At 44.9% G+C, this 18,018-nt stretch overlaps 2 protein-coding genes and 1 pseudogene across 2 annotated transcripts in view; 2 read left to right on the top strand and 1 right to left on the bottom strand.

Moving 5' to 3' along the window:
- Positions 1-12,441, top strand: part of PLG (plasminogen) — a 39,690-nt gene extending 27,249 nt beyond the window's left edge. The window contains exons 13-19 of the mRNA XM_066622856.1: positions 1,348-1,441; positions 2,158-2,278; positions 4,048-4,122; positions 4,812-4,952; positions 9,475-9,581; positions 10,366-10,511; positions 12,280-12,441. Of these exons, the coding sequence (XP_066478953.1) occupies positions 1,348-1,441; positions 2,158-2,278; positions 4,048-4,122; positions 4,812-4,952; positions 9,475-9,581; positions 10,366-10,511; positions 12,280-12,441 (846 nt within the window). The remainder of the gene's footprint in view (positions 1-1,347; positions 1,442-2,157; positions 2,279-4,047; positions 4,123-4,811; positions 4,953-9,474; positions 9,582-10,365; positions 10,512-12,279) is intronic.
- LOC136638452 (5S ribosomal RNA) lies at positions 11,028-11,146 on the top strand (annotated as a pseudogene).
- A 4,806-nt stretch (positions 12,442-17,247) lies between the features above and the next one.
- SLC22A3 (solute carrier family 22 member 3) overlaps positions 17,248-18,018 on the bottom strand; it is a 41,412-nt gene continuing 40,641 nt past the window's right edge. Inside the window, exon 11 of the mRNA XM_066611351.1 lies at positions 17,248-17,538. Coding sequence (XP_066467448.1) covers positions 17,484-17,538 — 55 coding nt within the window. The 3' untranslated portion in view covers positions 17,248-17,483. The remainder of the gene's footprint in view (positions 17,539-18,018) is intronic.

Genomic DNA, 18,018 nt, shown 5'->3' with positions numbered 1-18,018 from the left:
CCCATATGGGCAGGAGGTCTGGTCTAGAGGGTAAAGCCTCCATTTGCCTGAAGATAACATCCACAAGTTCGAGAACATTGCCAGTTCGAGGCCACCGGCACCGTGCGACCTTGAAGCAGCTGGCAAGCTGAGCCGAGCTATTTCCATCTGTTCTGAGCGTGGGAGGATGGAGGCCAGGATGGAGGCCAGATCAGAACGAAACATCTGAATTGTTGTGGCTCTTGAAAGATAGAGCCTTCTTTCAATTGTAAAAATCCCTACAGGGATTTAAATTAGCCTGCCTATGTAAACCGCCTTGAATAAAGTCTTGAATAAAGACCAAGAAAGGCGGTATATAAATACCTGTATTATTATTATTATTATTATTATTATTATTATTATTATTATTAACCCGTAATGGATTTTTCCTCCAGAAACTTGTCCAATCCCCTTTTAAAAGCATCTAGGCCAGATACCATCACCACATGCTGTGCCTAGGAGTTCCACAGACCAGGAGCAAGGTTGGCAGGAGAAGGGGTGAAATTGTCACTTAATTAGGGAGAACATGCATTCCTGGGGCTTCTTCTAAACCATCGTTTCCAAAGAGCCAGTGTTATTCCTGCATCATACTCATTTAAAAGTCTAATTCTATCTCCCCCCCCTCCACTGCTGGGGCAGCCATGCCAAAAATAAGTCTCTGTATTCAAGGGGGGAACAGATCAGGGGGCTTTGGAAGGGAAAGAGGATTTACATCACCCTACCCCTCTGTAAGCCTCCTGCTCCACAATGGGTCTCTTTGGATCTGTGTCAGGACTTTAGCTGGTGCAAGTTTGAGGAAAGAAAGGGGGTGGGGAGGCTCAAGAAAGAGGGGGTAGAATCTGGGGCACACCATTGCTGCCAAATCCACCCTGCCTCTCATTCCGCCCCCTTCCCCTCTCCCTTCCTGGTCTTGCTGCTGCCTTATCTACTCTGGCAGGATGGACAGGGAGTGCTGCTGCCTCTTGTGGCAGCCCTCCCCAAATGGCCACCAATGGAGCGCTGTGCAGATAAACTCTGTTCCATTGTGGTTAATGGCTGCACACGACAGCCCAATCCTGGTTAGTAGTGGGCTGTCCACGGCTTACCAGTGCTGAATAGATGCTGCACTTTTCACGTAATTATATTTTCACAGCTTCTAAGAACTGAAATTTTATTTTACCTCCATTTTGAAGAATAAAGACTATAAGGGCTAGCCACAAAACCAAAAAGTTATATACGAAGAGATATGCTGGGAAACTGGGTAAATGAGATTCCTCCCACTTATGAAAATAAGATAGTTCAAATTATTTCATTCTGTTACTAATACTGTGTTTTACTGCTGTATTATAGTATTGCCGGAATCCGGATGGTGATATTAATGGCCCTTGGTGCTATACCACAGACCCAGCCAAAACATGGGATTATTGTGAAATACCACATTGCCGTAAGCTTGCTTTTACAGATGAGTGGGTTTGCTATATTTTATTTTAAGTATTTTAAAGATTTTCAATTCAAGGGCAGTCTCAGGATAGGACTAGCAGCCCAATTCTAACTGCGCTGCTGGAAAATGGACTACAGTTGTGTAGCTGAATAAGAGACATGTATATACATTCAGTTGTCATTTCTCTCTCCTTATTTTCCCCTGCTTTCACAGGGCAAGTACTCTATCAGTCTACATATGCTGAATTTCCCATCTTATAGTTAAGTTTGTTTCATTTGATTGTCACTGAGATTTTATGCAATGTAGTACCATTGATTTCATAATGTGATTGATTTCAATGTGATTCACCATTGATTTCTGCTCCCAGTTTGTTCTCATATAGCATGTTCTCTGTTGACTTGAGTCACATGATGACAAAGAGCACTGAGTGGTGAGATACACATGCACACAAATTCACTTCTGCAAGTGAATTGCCTCCAGTCAACTTCAGACAAGGCAACATATTAGTGACAGAGTCTAAGGCAGAGTTATTGTCGTTTTCCTGCCAGCTAAGCTGAACAGTTGAGAGTGCTAACATACAAACTGGACTTGGTAGTTTGGTGCTCAACAGGGAATTTTGAGGATTTTCAGTTCAAACATCTCAAAGTAACAGGTTACATTTCTTCTTGAGGTGCTCCTAATCTCTTCACTCTGCTTTGTCTCTCCCTTTCATTTTTCAGCATCTCCTCAATATGAATGCGGAAAAGCCAAATACTCACCTCTTCTGTGTTTCGGAAGGGTTGTTGGTGGATGTGTTTCAAATCCCCATTCTTGGCCCTGGCAGATTAGCCTCCGAACAAGGTATTTTTTTTAAGAAACTCAAAGGTTCTGTGACATTACAAAGTATCTCTCAAGGAGTGAGTGAGTGAGTGAGTGAGTGAGTGAGTGAGTGAGTGAGTGAGTGAGTGAGTGAGTGACATCCCCATCCTACCTAAATTCCCCTGCTGATGCACCCACTCCATTGGAGTGCAGGCTGCATCCCATGACGAAAGCAGTCCCTGAAGTCTCCTCCAGGTATGTGCTCCTACAATGGCCACCAGCTGTGCACTGCATGCACTGCCAGAAGCCATTTTACAACAGTGAAACTGTGTTCCGCCATCATAAATGCCTCCACATGCTGGTCCAATCCTGGATAGGACTAGGCCAGCACGTGGAGGGGTTTACGATGGTAGAACACAATCCTGGATAGTGAGTAATGATGTTTATATTGTGTCTTTGAGAGTAGTGTGGCAGTGGAAAGACAAATAGCTGGAGCAGCCTACAATCAGGGTGCTGTAGAACTGGTACATTTGGAGTAGAGAACATGAAGGCTAAATGTGACAGAGAAGTGTTCTGAGCATAGAAAGAACATGTGAGGGAGCTAAGGGTTGTTTAAGGCAACGAGGATGGAAGCTAAAAGGCAGTCATTTTGAAAGTGGTGAAGATTATAGACTCTAAAACCACATCTTGTGAGAAGAACATGAGTGTTTCTGGCACATGTGGTGAGGCATTCTATTAAATTGTCTGGTACTCAGTTGTTTTTTCACAGAAGAGTGTTCTACAAGGGGTGTTTTACTGCAAGTTCTCTTATGCAGAGACCATTGCATGAGAAGTGCAAGTTTTGTCATCCTCTCTCTGTCTATTGTATCACTTACCAACTTGATATGTGTTATGATACGTACAGTGTGATGCTATCAGAAGTAAGTTCTGGTGAGTTCATTGAGATGAACTCCCCGCATGGTGGTAAAGCAATATCAGCGCAGTGCCCACTGTATACCATGGGGAAATTTGGCCTCTGGAGGGTAAGGCCTCCTTGGGGAAAGGGAATATTTGTTCCCTTGCTCTTGGTATGACCTTGCCTACCCAGTGGTTCAATTCCAATCTACACCAGCAATATCACTGGTACAAGTCCACATGGACCATTGAAGGTGAATTGAGCCTGGGAAGGAAGTTTGGATTCTGCAGACACTGCTGCCACTGAGCCTGCCTGCTTCCCAGCCTTGATCTGCCCTCCTCCCCATCCCGTTGCCACCCCGTTCCATCCACCCCATCTCCCTCTTACCTCTCCCTCCCTCTATGTCTCCCTCCCACCTCTGTGTGTAATTACCAGAGCTGGTGAGCGTCCAGAGTCCGCTGGTGCACAGAGCTGGTTGCTTGCCACTTGTAGCAGCAGCCAGCCCTTGCACTTCAGCATGTCACCTTTTGTGACTGCCAGAAAGTACTGTGCATTGCTGGAATGCTTGTCTCTGTGGTGTACAGCGCCAATAGGATCAGGCTGTAAAGTTGTGCTGTTGTACGCACCTATGTTAAGGTACATCTCATTAAATTTGGTGGGGTTTACTTCAGAGTGAACGTGCTTAGGATTGCAATGTTATTCTCAAATAAAGAGTGTAGCCTGAGCATGCTGTAGAACACAGGACAGTTCTGTTTAAACTTTAGCCATCTCAGGATGGATGCTGCTGTGATTGATTCTTCTCACTGGCTGTGAATGAGAGGCATGGAGTCATTTATTGTGGGCTGCCTCAGATGTACTGTGAGATAAGAATTGCATCATCTGAAGCAAAATCTTCTACCATCCCCTTCTTTGACAGGTTCAATATGCACTTCTGTGGAGGGACTTTGATAGATCCACAGTGGGTACTCACGGCCACTCACTGCTTAGAACGGTAAGCTTAATTAAAGCACCTGCTATTTTCTCCAGGCAGGCAACCAGCAAACCATGTCTGCCTTGGTTTCTATGGATTCTATCTGGGCTCATATAAACTTGAGGCCTGGGCTCCGGGCTCACTATAAACTTGAGGCCAAGCTGCATTTGATGAAGACAAGAAATCTGTGCTTGCATCTCCTTAAGCTTTTTAAAAGGGCAAATGAAATGGGGAGTCTCCCCAATTTAGATTGGGTCTATGGCACTTAGAAGAGGGCTTTTAAACCCTCTTCCCTTGTGCTATTTTCCCACTCCAAATTGTCTCCCTGGGGCAAAACATTTGGGTACCCATATGATAACACTGTTTTATCACTGATATGGGTTTTGGAGGATTCTGCCCTCCTCAGCTATGCTAAATAGATTTTGACCCTGGCCTGTGATTACTCCCCCAACACATTCCTATATGCATAGGTGAGGAGAGACAGGGCATGCTACTTAGCTTCACCTCCATACTAATGCACCAGCTGAAACCCTCCCCTTGCCATGATCAGCATGTTGTCTGAGGTGAACACAAGGAAAGGTCCTCTCCATGAGTGCCATCTTGGAATGTTTCAGAAATATTTCAGGAACACTTGGGAGGGGGGCGGCACAACTGAACAGGAGTCCTGTTTATCTGGATTTTCTCTCACCTAGCTAATCTGCCTTCTCTAGGTCATCGAGGCCTTCTTCTTACAAGGTTGTTCTTGGGCTACACAGAGAGAGGGCTATAGAGCCATCTGTCCAAAGCCGAGACGTCATTCAACTGTTCAAGGAACCCACTGGAGCAGACATTGCCTTGCTGAAATTGAGCAGGTATCCTCTGAGCCACAGTCTTTATCTTCAACTGTCCCCTCACCAGCCAGTTCCAGTGTTGTTTTTGTGATACAGTAACTATTTAAAAAACGAAATGGACTGTTCAATATGGCACCGTGTGTGTGTGTGAAGTGGCTCCCCAAATACTTGTGGATGCTTGATCATAGTGACATGTCCACCTTTTTGAGGGTATTGTGTGTGCATGGTCATAGGTGACACAGGATGAAGAGAAGTGCCCTTCTACACAAGTAGTTTGCCCTTCAGCTGTAATTTCCTTCCCCATTGCTGAATGAATCCATAAACTGGAAATTAAATATGGAATGAATAATAAACTGCAATCATGTTTGAAAGCTAATTACATCAAAATATGTTTAGAATCAGTGATTCATGCAAAAATATTCTGTTACTTCTCTCTTTCTTATGGCCCACCAATACTTTTCATGGTGTTGCCACTGCACGTTACCGAAATCACTGTGATTGTGGTGAGGACTTGTTTATACAACAAGCATCCTCCATCCAGCAATATCCATATAGTTTTGTATTTGGGTAGCTAACTGCTGGAGCAAGAATGAACAGCCCACAGCATATACATACACATCACAGGCATTGCTAGGGGGGTGCAGGCCACACCGGGTTGACGCGCTGGGGGTGTGTGACTCGCCCGGGGGGAGGACGTGCTAAAACCGCAGCATTAAGAGCTAGCCCATCATGCCATACAACACTGATGCGGAATGTTCAGCAGAATGCAATGCAAAAACAGAATTGAAATAGCTCCTTTCCTTCTAACATTATGGCCAAAAAAACGGAAAGAAAAAATGAATGGATCCCTATGGAAAGTGAAAGTGAGCCATATAACGCATTTACTTGCATGTAGGCGTACTTGCCATAGTCCGTTGGAAAGGGCAGGCTGAGAGGAATGCAATGACACCAGAATGGTCCCAATCCAATAAATGCAACCCCCAAAAACACAAAAAGGAGAAGGAGGTCCCTGTCTCCCGCTCAGCTGCATCTATTGAGCTCAAAACAAAGCCATGTGGCCACGTTTACTCACAGATAGGCATACTTGCCATAGTCCATTGGAAAGGGCAGGCTGAGAGGATTCCAAGGATGCCAGAATGGTCCTGATCCAATGAATGCAGTCCCCAAAAAACACAAAAGGGAGAAGGAAGTCCCTCCCTCCCAGCTGCTGTCGATTGAGCCCTATGGAAAGCAAACTCAGCCACATGGTCCTGTTTACTCATGAGTAGGCAGGCGTGCCTTGGCTGGTGGTCAGGCCAGGCAAAGGGGAATGTGAGGATACCAGAATGGTCCTGATTCGATGGAGCTGGAGTGCAACAAATTCTCCAGATGACAGCCTCCCCCACCCCCACTAAGAAGGACAAAAAAAGAGGCTTCAGGTGGTAAGGGGAAAGTTTTCTATTTTGCACTTGCAAAGCCAGGTGGGTCTTTATCTTGATGTGCCTGAAATAGAAGAACTTTAAACTGGGCACTGGGAAGGCTGGAAATCTCACTGATTCTTTTTTTCTTGGGGGGGGGGGGTTGGGGGGGTTCAGGCAGACTACAGAGTAAGCTCCATTGACCACTATGGGACTTACTTCTGAGTAGACATGCATAGGCTTGAGCTCACGGGCTACAATTCTACCCAGGCAGACTACAGACTACAGAGTAAGCTCCATTGACCACTATGGGACTTACTTCTGAGTAGACATGCATAGGCTTCAGCTCATGGGCTACAATTCTACCCACACTTTCCTGAGAGTAGCCCCATTGACCACTATGGGTCTTACTTCAGAGTAGACATGCATAGGATTGGGCTCACAGGCTGCAATCCTACCCACGCTTTCCTGAGAGTAAGCCCCATTGACCACAATGGAACTTACTTCAGAGTAGACATGCATAGGATTGGGCTCACAGGCTGCAATTCTACCCACGCTTTCCTGAGAGTAAGCCCCATTGACCACAATGGAACTTACTTCAGAGTAGATTCACTTGGTGGAACAGGACTGGCTCCCCCTATTTAATTATTTCTTTTATTTTAATTTAATTATTTATAATTATTTATTTTAATTTGCTTGATGATGTCACTTCTGGTCATGACATCACTTCCAATGGGTCCTGGACAGATTGTCATTCTAAAAAGTGGGTCGTGCTAAAAGTTTGAAAACTGCTGCAGTAAGGTGTTAGTAAGTTGACACTGGGTGTGTGTGTGTGAGACTCTACAAGTTTTTAAAATCACTAAAATCAGAATTTGGAGGAATAATACCCTCATGTTATATATCAATCAATGTGTAATTTCATGCAGAATGCAATGAAACAAACCACGTTGAAATATCTGTGTTCTAGGTACAACCAAGGTACAACCAAAAAGCAGTGGGGCGGGGCAATGGTACATCACCACGCCCACCACCTGGGGCGTTGCCCCGCCCACTGCATGGGGTGATGCGCAGGCCTCCTGCACCGGGTGATGCGAATCCTAGTGACACCACTGATACACATTTAGTGCTAATGATACTAACTGCAGATTTTACATGAGCAGTGAATCGTATGAAGCAAATGAGATTTGGCCTCTGTTCCAGCATATATGGTTCTTCTGCTGCATGATGAAATTATGTGTGATCCAAAGTTCTCTTGTTACACTTAGGGTGCAATCCAGAGCACCCCTAGAGCTGACGCAAGACCCTTGCACCAGCCCAAGATGGCCATGAAAGTGCCGTAAAGCACTTTTGTGCTGTCTCTGGAGGCACATAGACATGCACTAGGCTCCAGAGGTCAACATAAGTCCCACTCAGTTGGCTTAAGGGATGAGTCCATGCCAGCCAAGCTCGGCTAGCACAGGGTTCTGGGGGCAGACAGGAGGTAGGTATTTCGGGGCCAGGGAGGGCAAGTGGCAGGCGTGCCCATGGACAACTGGGGGTAAACGGGGGTGGGGCCAGTGGGGTTTGCCCTGTTCCCCAGGGCAACCTGGGACAGCTCTGGGCTGCTCAAATCTGCACCACCTCTTTAGATGGTACAGATTTGAGTAGCTCCATTGGGGCTGCTGCAGTGTGACACAGGATAAGAGGAAGTTATTCCCCTTGCCCTGGGCTGCACTGATTTCAGCCCCAACCCTGCCGTGGATGTGGGGCAAGCCCGCTGGACTGCCTGCTCCAGGGCAGGTTAGGATTGGGCTGTTAACATTTCAACAGTGCTTTTAGCCAAGTTCTGTGCTTAAGAGTGCGTAGTTCAAGATGCTGACTTGGCAACTTAACACGTACCTATCAGCAAGCTAAATGCTGATCAGCCATTGGTTGGAGTGTGAACCCATGTTCTCCTTCACCTGCTTCTGATGAGAAACACATGGGGACTACCTTCCCCCTCTCCTGACTTGTGCACATACATCCACTATGGATAATATAGTGAGACTATCCTCCTTGAAGTACATAACTAAGCTCCTTGAAATGATGTCTATATTTATGTTGTATTATGATTCTCATTCTCTGTAACTTGGATTTTTTATATCCAAACTAGTAAACTAGAACTTTTGCCTGTTGAGTTGTTGGTATAAATTGTCATACGATGACACCTGAAGCCACAGGAGCAGAGAGGAACATCTCCCTCCAAGCTTCATAATTTCTGAATATCAGAGTAGCTTATGGCTTATCTGAGAGTGTGAAAAACTTAACTATTGGAGGCATCGTTGTGTTGTCCGAACAGTTGCCTGCTCTATGGCATGTATCTTCAAATGTAGGACTGTTTGATTCAGCTACAAGAGGTGAAATCAGAATTAAAAAGAAAGCATTTGAATTGGATACCTACTGCTGCATTTCAAGGCCTCAGCATCTATGGTTATAATGGGCACTTTTCAGAACACAAAGAGCGCAATCCTAACCTCTGCTGGAACAGGCGGGTTGACTGGCCTGCGCTGTACACAGTGCAGGCTTGGTGCAGGCTGGGGTGCAACTTGGAGTAAGAAGATTTTATTCCCTTTACCCCGGGAAATGCCCCAGGCGGCCCTCTGGGGTTAGTAAGATCTGTGCCAGCAATTTCGCAGGTGCAAATCCAAGTGGCCTGTGTAATGCTGCTCAGGCCAGGAATCTGGCTGCAGCTGGTCCCACCCCCTCCTTGGCCCGATTTGTCCCCTGGGCCACCATCCCCTGCCCTAAAATGCCCCCTCCCCTCTTCTGTTCCTCCCTCCCACTGCCCTCTCCTACCCCCTGTGCTGGCCTACCTTGTCTGGCACATACTCACCAAATGCAGGTCAGCTCCACTAGGCCAGCACACATATGTGTGCTAGCATAGCCTGCTCCCAAGTAGTCATGAACATGCTTACAGCACGTTTGTGATACTTGGGAGCCTGCACAAGGGACTCGTTCCCATTCAGGGCAGCATTAGGATTGTGCTGTAAATTACTGTACTAGGAATGCCTTACTTGCAAAGCAATAGTACTGGAAGGTTCAGGAGGGACAAGCCCTTTCCTATGAATCTGCACAGGATTGAGGAAAATTGCAATTAAAGTTCAATCTCTTGGAAATGTTTTTTTCAGCCCAGTCATGATTTCCAATGAGGTGATTCCAGCATGCTTGCCTCCAGCCAATTCTATGGTGGCAGACAGGACGGAATGCTATGTCACTGGATGGGGGGACACAAAAGGTGAGTTAACTCAGTGCTACTAGACACTTAAAATGCAGACACAATATTTCTGTGTTTGCTTCATATCCCATTCTATCATTTTCATGTCCATTGGTCTTCCCATGTGCCAGTAAGGCAAAATAAGATTGTGGAATGATTCTTGATATGAAACTGCTCACCATGAAAAAGTTGGAAAACATCTGCTCAAATAGAATCCCTAACTGTGGTCATTGCTCGCTCGCTCACTTCTTCTTCTTCTTCTTCTCCTCCTCCTCCTCCTCCTCTTTCTCTCCCAATGGGATACACCTTCTCTTATAATCTTGGAAGGTGGGGTTTGACTACAACTGCAAATATCTAACAGCCCTTTCCTTCCCCCACCCCCACCAATGCAGCTGCACCAAAAAGGCTTGCATTGCATGGAGGCTTGGGTGTGTTCTGTTTGCCAGTGGGTTTCCTTGGACCTGCCCCAACTCTTTAGCTGGCACAAGTCAGAGGAGAAAAGGAATCCGTATAAGGAGGTGAGGAAGAAGACAGCATCTGGTACAAGTTACCTGCACCAGATGCCGCCCCTCCCACCTCCCAACATTCCTCCTAGTCTACCCTGTTCTGCCCTGTTCAGTCATTCCTCTGCCCTCATTCTGTTCCTGCCATAGAGTTCAAGTTGTCATCTTTGCAAAAAGTCCTGTAGAATTAAGCTGAAACCAGAACACCACCCAGAAATGAATCTGATCCTTCATACAGTTTCATGATGTTTATGCTATTCAGGGGCTGTTCATTCCATTTATTTTCCCCTTTGTTTGCAAAGGAACTGGTGGGGAAGGCCTTCTTAAAGAGACTGGCTTTCCTGTAATTGAAAACAAAGTGTGCAATCGCCCAGAATTTCTGAACAACCGAGTCAAAAACACTGAACTCTGTGCGGGTAATATTGATGGTGCATCTGACACTTGTCAGGTAAGAGAAAGCGCCGAGAGCTTGCTTGACTTTGCCCGTGAAAATACTGACACCTTAATGTTAATTTAAATAAGCCTTGACAGCTCAGCAGTCCAAACCATTGTGCGAAACAAGGTCTACTGGCAATGGGGCTTGACCACTACCTTAGGACCCAAACTGTAGGATATAAACCAACTCATAAATAATGTCATTTGGTCGAATGAGTTTAAAGTGTGATATGAATATGAATTATGATACGAATGAGTAATGAATTAAGATATGGAGCAGAGCAGTTGTCTAACTCTTGGTATCTCCCAGTAAAGCATCATATTGTAGCTAGCGATTTATTCTAGGTACAGGGCTGACCTCCCAGCACATGAAGCAACAAGCCAAATAATGTCTCTCCTTACTGGTACTTACTCCAGCCTTTGCTCCTCCCACTCACTGGATTGGAAAAGGAAAGGAAGAGATGGAGCACTAGAGGAAGCAGGGAGTAGAGGGAAGTGGTGGGCAAGTGTCATACTCTAGCTCCCCTGCCCTGCAGCAACTGTTACCCTGCACATGCCCAGTCTCGTCTGATCTTGGAAGCTAAGCAGGGTCAGGCCTGGTTAGTACTTGGATGGGAGACCGCCTGGGAATACATGGGTGCTGTAGGCTTATACCATAGTCTTTTGAGACTGAAGGTTGCCAACCAACCACCACCCCCAATTCTCTCTCCTCCCCACTTCCTTTTCTGTTACCCTCTTTCTTTTCCAATCCAGGACGCGGAAGAGAAGAAGCCTTGTAGTGAGGGGTGGGTGCCTACCACCTGTATGCTGCCTGAGTTGGCCTCATAAATGGGCTGGCCAAATCTGCATAGTTCAAAAGTCAGACTCAGCTCTTTTATTATGCTCTCCCTGCAATGCAAGGAAAGCATGACAGTATTAAAAATTCTTTCCCAGCTTGAATTTTAATCTGAGGAGGAGAAATTTGAGCTCTCCTTGCCTACATGTCTCTTCCCCCTGCTTCCCAGTTGCCTCTTCTACCACTTTCCCATCGCTCCAGCAGCGGGAGAATAGAAATACATGTTTCTCTTCCCTGATACTTAATACAAAGCCATCCCAGCATGCCAGAAGTAAGGCTGTCTGGGAGTTGCTATCTTTCTAGCATTACGTCCCCATGGCAGAAGCACCAAAATTTCACAATTCCCAGAGCTCCTTGTATCTGGCACACTGTGATAACTCCATACCTTGTATTAAGGAGGCATGGCATCAGCCTATTCCCGTAGGCTCCAAAAATCCCATTTTCACAACTTCAGTGAGTTGTGAGCCGTGTGTCTGACTTCCTGTGTGCAGGCAACAAAATATGATACCTAAGCAGAGTTTGTCAGGCAATAAAGTCCTTCATGCAAGATCTGCTTAGGAATCATGTATAAGTCAATTTTGTCTTCTTTTTTTAAACACCAGGTTGCATCTGAAGTTTAGTTTGCCACAACTATAGAAGTTAGTCATCATTGCATCCCATTGAAAGCAATGGAAGTTAGGGCCCAATCCTATCCAACTTTTCAGCACTGGTGCAGCCACAATGCAGCACCATGGTAAGGGAACAAATATATCTTTACCTTGAGGACATCTCTGACTGCCTCCCCACCACAGGGTGCAGTGCACTCCCTATTGGCACAAGCTACACAGGCACTGGAAAATTGGATAGGATTTGGCCCTTAGTCATGATTGACTAAACTTAGGACTGGTCTTCTTGGGTTATATTATACTGTATTCCTGTATTCATTTTCCTTTTTCATATTTTGTAGGGTGACAGTGGAGGACCTCTAGTCTGTGCTGATCAAGGAAAATATATCCTTCAGGGCGTCACCTCCTGGGGTCTTGGCTGTGCCCAACCCATGAAGCCTGGCGTTTATGTGCGAGTATCTAGATTTGTTCCATGGATTAAAAGAACAATGAATGAGAACTAATGACCTCTGCTCAAAGCCCCCCCCCCCACTCACTCTCACACACACACATGGAATTCCAATGCAATATTCTTAAATAATTTACGAGAATGTAAAATAAATATCATGTACATCCTGAAAGTTACATAACATATTGATTTGCTTTTTTTGTCTCCTTACAACATGCTTTGTATTCTGCAAAGCCACTCATTTGCATGATGCTTGCCCATGCTGAACAATGAGCCAAACTTAGGGTCTCCAGCCCCTCCAGGATTTATCTAGAGACACCAGGAATCCACATTGATCATCAGGTGATTACTGAAACCAATTCTGGAGATTTTATCAATCCCTGTGGGAATTTCCAACATTACATCAGATTGAGAGAAAGAAAAAAAAAATCTAGGGACAGCTTCAGTAAGAGTTGGCAACTTTATCCAAACTCAGTGTGGCAAAGAAATTCCATGAACAGAAATGCTCATATTTTCAAAAGATTGATAGCAACCATGATGAGGGAAAACCTACGCATACCATATGAGTACTTGTATACAGAGCAAATAATAGTTTGCGATGGATTTTCAACAGGAAAATAGTACAGAGAAAAGGATCAACCCCCCTCCATGCCACAGTCCAAACCCCATTCACCAGTGGTTATTCATAACCCTTTAAAAATGCAACAGATCCTATTCATGAATCTCCCATGATGCATCTTGTATAGCCTTAGCTGGGGTCCATACTGTATCATCTGACATTGAACTGTAGCAAATAAAATAAGTTGTCCTTAAATGGGTCGATTTCAAGCTTAATGATTTACTAATTCTGTCAATATCAGATAAAGGGTGTGATCCTAACCCCTTATGTGTGTGCTTTCCAGCACTGACAGAAGGGCAGTAGCAACTGTTATCCTGCACATGCCCAATCTTGTCTGATCTTGGAAGCTAAGCAGGGTCAGACCTGGTTAGTACTTGGATGGGAGACTGCCTGGGAATACTGGGTGCTGTAGGCTTATACCATAGTCTTTCGAGACTGAAGGTTGCCAACCATAAGGGCAATGCAGCTCTGAGGTAAGGGAACAAACATTCCCTGACTTTGAGGAGGCCTCCGTGAGTGTCACCCAACTGCAGGATGCAGCACATGTCCCATTGGCTCCACTATGCCAGTGCTGGAAGGCACTGACATAAGCCGTTAGGATTGCGCCCTTAATGATTTACTGATTGTAATTTTCATTGTAATTCACATTTGCCCTTCCTTTATTTTTTCTGAGTTATCAGATTTCAGAAGGGCGCCCTCAGCTGGCTGTTATGTCGTAATGACCATTCTGTTTGAGTCTTGGTCTTCATCCCACTCACATGCTTGCCTGCAATAGCAAAACCACTACTGGTCTGAATACAGACGCTTAGGGCCAGAAGCAGCTTCTTCAGTTCTGGGAATACTCTCTTCTGTGCCATGAACCATAGCAACTGATGCTGCTGCTGCTGCTGTATCAGTATGCAGTCCAGTCTGTCTCACAGGTACATATGGATGCACAGGATACATGTGTGTGTGTTTGTGTGAATCAATGCAGAACAACCAGAACCTAAATAGGTAGTCTAGTATGTTTAAAGTTACTGTAACTGCACCTGTATTAAATATTAAGAAAATAAAAATTAATTTTATAAAATCAAAAAAGAAAATGTCTAGTGTTTGTCAGTTATCCCATTGCATTCATTGGCCAGAACACTAGAAGACAGGAGCAGTTTAATTCTTAATGAGCAACTGAGTAGAATACAGTTTCCATGCATTGTCTCAAATCCCTCCATTTTAAAGAGTTAGAGCCCAATCCTGAGCTTGCACTGCTGGTACTCTACTGGCAGTGAGTGCCGCAAACATGCCATAAAGCACATTCATGGCCCTCAGCGCTGGTGCTAGCTCAGTACCGGTGGATCACCCGTGTTCCGCAGCTTGGAGGTCACGCGGACTGCAGGGCAGCGGAGAGGTAAGTAGAGGTGTGGGGGGAAATGGGAGGTGTTCTGGGGTGGGGGGAGGGGGAGGCAGTTAGCACTTAGGAGGCCACGGCAGCCATTTGCAGTGCGACAGCAGCCTCACACTCTGGGCAGCATAGGATTGGGCTGCCTGAGACTCATTTTTAAAAAGTAGGGTAGAAATTCAAAGATGAGACCTGGAGTATCTCCAAGTGGGTCATTCTCCTTTCTTCTTGAGGGCTCAAGAATGCTCATAAATAGGGGAACAGGATTGGACCATAAGTTGATGGGACAGCTAACACTAATGCAGTTAGCTGCAGCCAAGAATCCTTAAAAACATTTGTTCCCAGCTGCTGGACATTCTATTCAGGCAGAGTATGAGGTGGAAAGGTTGGCCTGATTCCGACTGTCACTTAAAACTATTGATACATACAGAAGCTCCCTGACTTTTGAATGTTCATACTTATGAACAAACTTCCAAAAATAATTATTTCCTACTATATGAATGCCAAGTCACACCTGTACACAAGACATGCTCAATGGAGATCAACTGCAACTTGAGATTATGTCATAAACCACTGATGGCTCCAAGAGAGCTGTGGGCCATCTGATCTGGCCTCAGACCTAATCTGGCCAGTGAGCAGAGTACAAGAACTCTGAAAAGAGGCAGAAATAGAAGAAAAGGGGGAGAGAGACAAAACAAGTGACAGAGTAGGAGAAAGACCACATGAAGGAGAAAGAAATGGAGGAGGAGAAGGGAAAAGGTGAAGGAAAGGACGACAAGATATGGGTTAAATGAGCTTTTGTGGCCTTGCCTAGGAACCAAACAACATTTATAATATTGAAAATATGTTCTGAGCTCTGGCCAATCTACTTACAAATTAACCTTTGGAACACTACCCATTTATAGATTGGGGATTTTCTGCATACACATTACTGTTATGTCATATCACAGATTTCATTCATTCTGAGTAGGTAAACCATATCATAGACACTGTTGAAAGATGATAAATATATTTCATGCCAAGGACCAGAAGAATGAGAAGCAACCTGGCTACTGATCATATAGTACCCTTCCTTGCCTTATCTCATTGCCTTTAGGAAACTTTACAGCCCAATCAGGAACAATTTTATTTGCACAAAAATTAAGTGGGATGTTTCCTGGTTAATATGCTGCAGCCTAAATCTCACAAAACAATTTTTCTTTCATTCTACATTTTTAAATTGAGCCTTCATCAGAACAGAGACATATATCACCAACCATTGGTCTTCTGGCAGATGCTGGTCTGCAGTCAGTTTGCAACTCATTTCTAGCTTCTGAAGGAGAAACTGTATTCCCTTTCCTGCTTTGAGCAGTAAACAGAGCCTCACTTTCCCAGCAGCAAGAGGCTGGGCATACTATACTGAGCAGGCAGAACTTAAAAGCAACAGGATCCCTTCTACACAACAGAAACATGCAAAGATCATTCTAAGTGCCATTCAAACAGTTTTCAAAAGCAGTTAGTTTTTCCTGAGGACACAATGAAAGGATCTGGAAGGAGAGGCACCGAAGAGTGCATTTGCACATGTGGTGTGTCTGCATTGGTGTTTGTGCAAATACTGCTGAGTATATCCAACAAGGAAGTGCATTGTGTCTATCTAGCAAAGGTACATGGAATATAATAAGCAGAAAATTAACAAGAGTGTTGTTGCTTCTAGGTGGTGGTGTAAAGTAGTTATAAGTTTCTGAACCTACAGATTGAGCTGAAGTCCAGCCCACAACTCTCTAGAGCTAGGCTGACAATCTCAGTTAACACGATACTTTAATCACTCTAAAATGAGTGTGGTGGCAGTGGATAGAATGCCAGATTCAAATCCCTGCTTAGCCATGAGGAACACTGGGTAGCCTTTGGCAAGTAGGTATCTCTCAGCCTGCATAGCCTGTTGTTATGAGGATATGGGATACCTCATATGGGACATGGAATATAGCAGGGATGTGCAAATCCACAGCAGCTAGACACGAGTCAAGTCCTGTGTCACTGTCCCCTTTGACTTGACTTGTGGACAAGTCATAATTGGCAGTCATGGGTACTTATCCAGAGCGTTTTCAGAACTTTATTTAACTCAGATCAGGAGTCTTTTTGATACATGTGGCAGCTCCATGGAAAAGATGGAGCTCCTGGCGGGCTCTGTATGTGTGTGTCTGTTAGAGTTCTCATTTAATACTCCCCTGATGTCCCCATCCCATCTGTAAACAAAAGCTCTGCTGTTCTTCGAGTGAAGGCAGCAGCGCAGAAAGCGACAATTGGTTCCTGACAAACCCCAGCCACAAAACACACACACAACCCGTTCGCATCACGCCTTCAGAAGGAGCATCAGGCATGCCTGGGCATGTAGCAACAGGGACTGGGAAGCTCCTGAGCTCGGCAAGGCAAGGTGGTGGTGGGATGGACTGCATGAGAGTGGGGACAGAAGCAACAAGTAGGAGGAGGAGGAGCATGCCCTTGCACTACAACTGCTTCCTGACTGGGAAAGCAGTAAAAGTGCAGGCACTCTCACAGCAACCAGTTAGGCAAAACCACCTGGCTGACTACCAAGCACACCCTCCAGAAACTTGTCCAACCCCCTTTTAAAGGTGTCCAGGCCAGTCGCCATCACCACATCCTGTGGCAAAGAGTTCCACAGACTAACCACACGCTGAGTAAAGTTCCACTGAGACCTTGAATGCTTTTGTTTTCTGATTTCACTGCAAAATTGTAAATTGAAACAATTGCTCTCTCTAATTAGAGAAAATGAAGGATGAATGAGTAGCCCAAGCATAAACAAAGAATTAAGATCCAGGTAAAACACATATTTAATGGAAGTGATTGCTCTTTGTCAAGAGACACACAGAACAGTTCCCTACATGGAAACAATAGGCTCAGAAAATACGTTCATATTTCCAAAGTTGTAGAAAAATACTATGTGCATTTTGAGTGTCTTTATATTTTAAAGAAGTGCATTTAGAGCTATTTAAGATAACACAGCTGGCTCCATCTTCTCCATCTGGCACAGATAGTGGCACCCAGTGGGGGGCATTGCATTAAGAACCAGATGACCAGTAATGCTCTGGCAACATTTGGTAAAAGATCAAACATATGCGTTGGAATTCTGAAGCCTGGTTTTCCGACAATTTGCACTGAAACTGTGGTGATAAGAGGAGGAAAGAAAAAGAAAGACTTGCTTTAGTTATGGAGCAAAGTTTGACTTATAGCAGAAATGTATCATCTTTTCAGACCATGTCACTCTTGAGACAAACTAGTCAGGAAACTAGATGAATAAGATGCCCTCCCCACATGCTATTTTTAATAGGAAAAAAAGCTTCCAATGGATCATGTTACATCAGAAGTTCTTAAACAGTGGGTTGCAACCCAGTTATTGATGGGTTCCGTAATGTTGCCTGAGCTCTACCGAGCTTCCAAGTTGATGAGCTTTCACATTTTTAAAATGCAAAAAGCCTGCCTTCAGAGTGTTTTCATCAGCAAGCATGCTTTTGTCAGTGAGAACACAGTGCAACTTGGCCCGGAGTGGGCGAAGATTGCTCGGCAGTTGCATCATGTTCTCACTGACAAAAGCATGCTCGGAACTTGGGTATTTTGCATTTAAAAAATGTGAAAGCTTGGCA

This window comes from Tiliqua scincoides, chromosome 1 (assembly GCF_035046505.1).
Source record: "Tiliqua scincoides isolate rTilSci1 chromosome 1, rTilSci1.hap2, whole genome shotgun sequence".
Lineage (NCBI taxonomy): Eukaryota > Metazoa > Chordata > Lepidosauria > Squamata > Scincidae > Tiliqua > Tiliqua scincoides.
The sequence above is the reverse complement of the archived record's forward strand: the minus strand, read 5'-3'. Positions and strand labels throughout refer to the sequence as shown.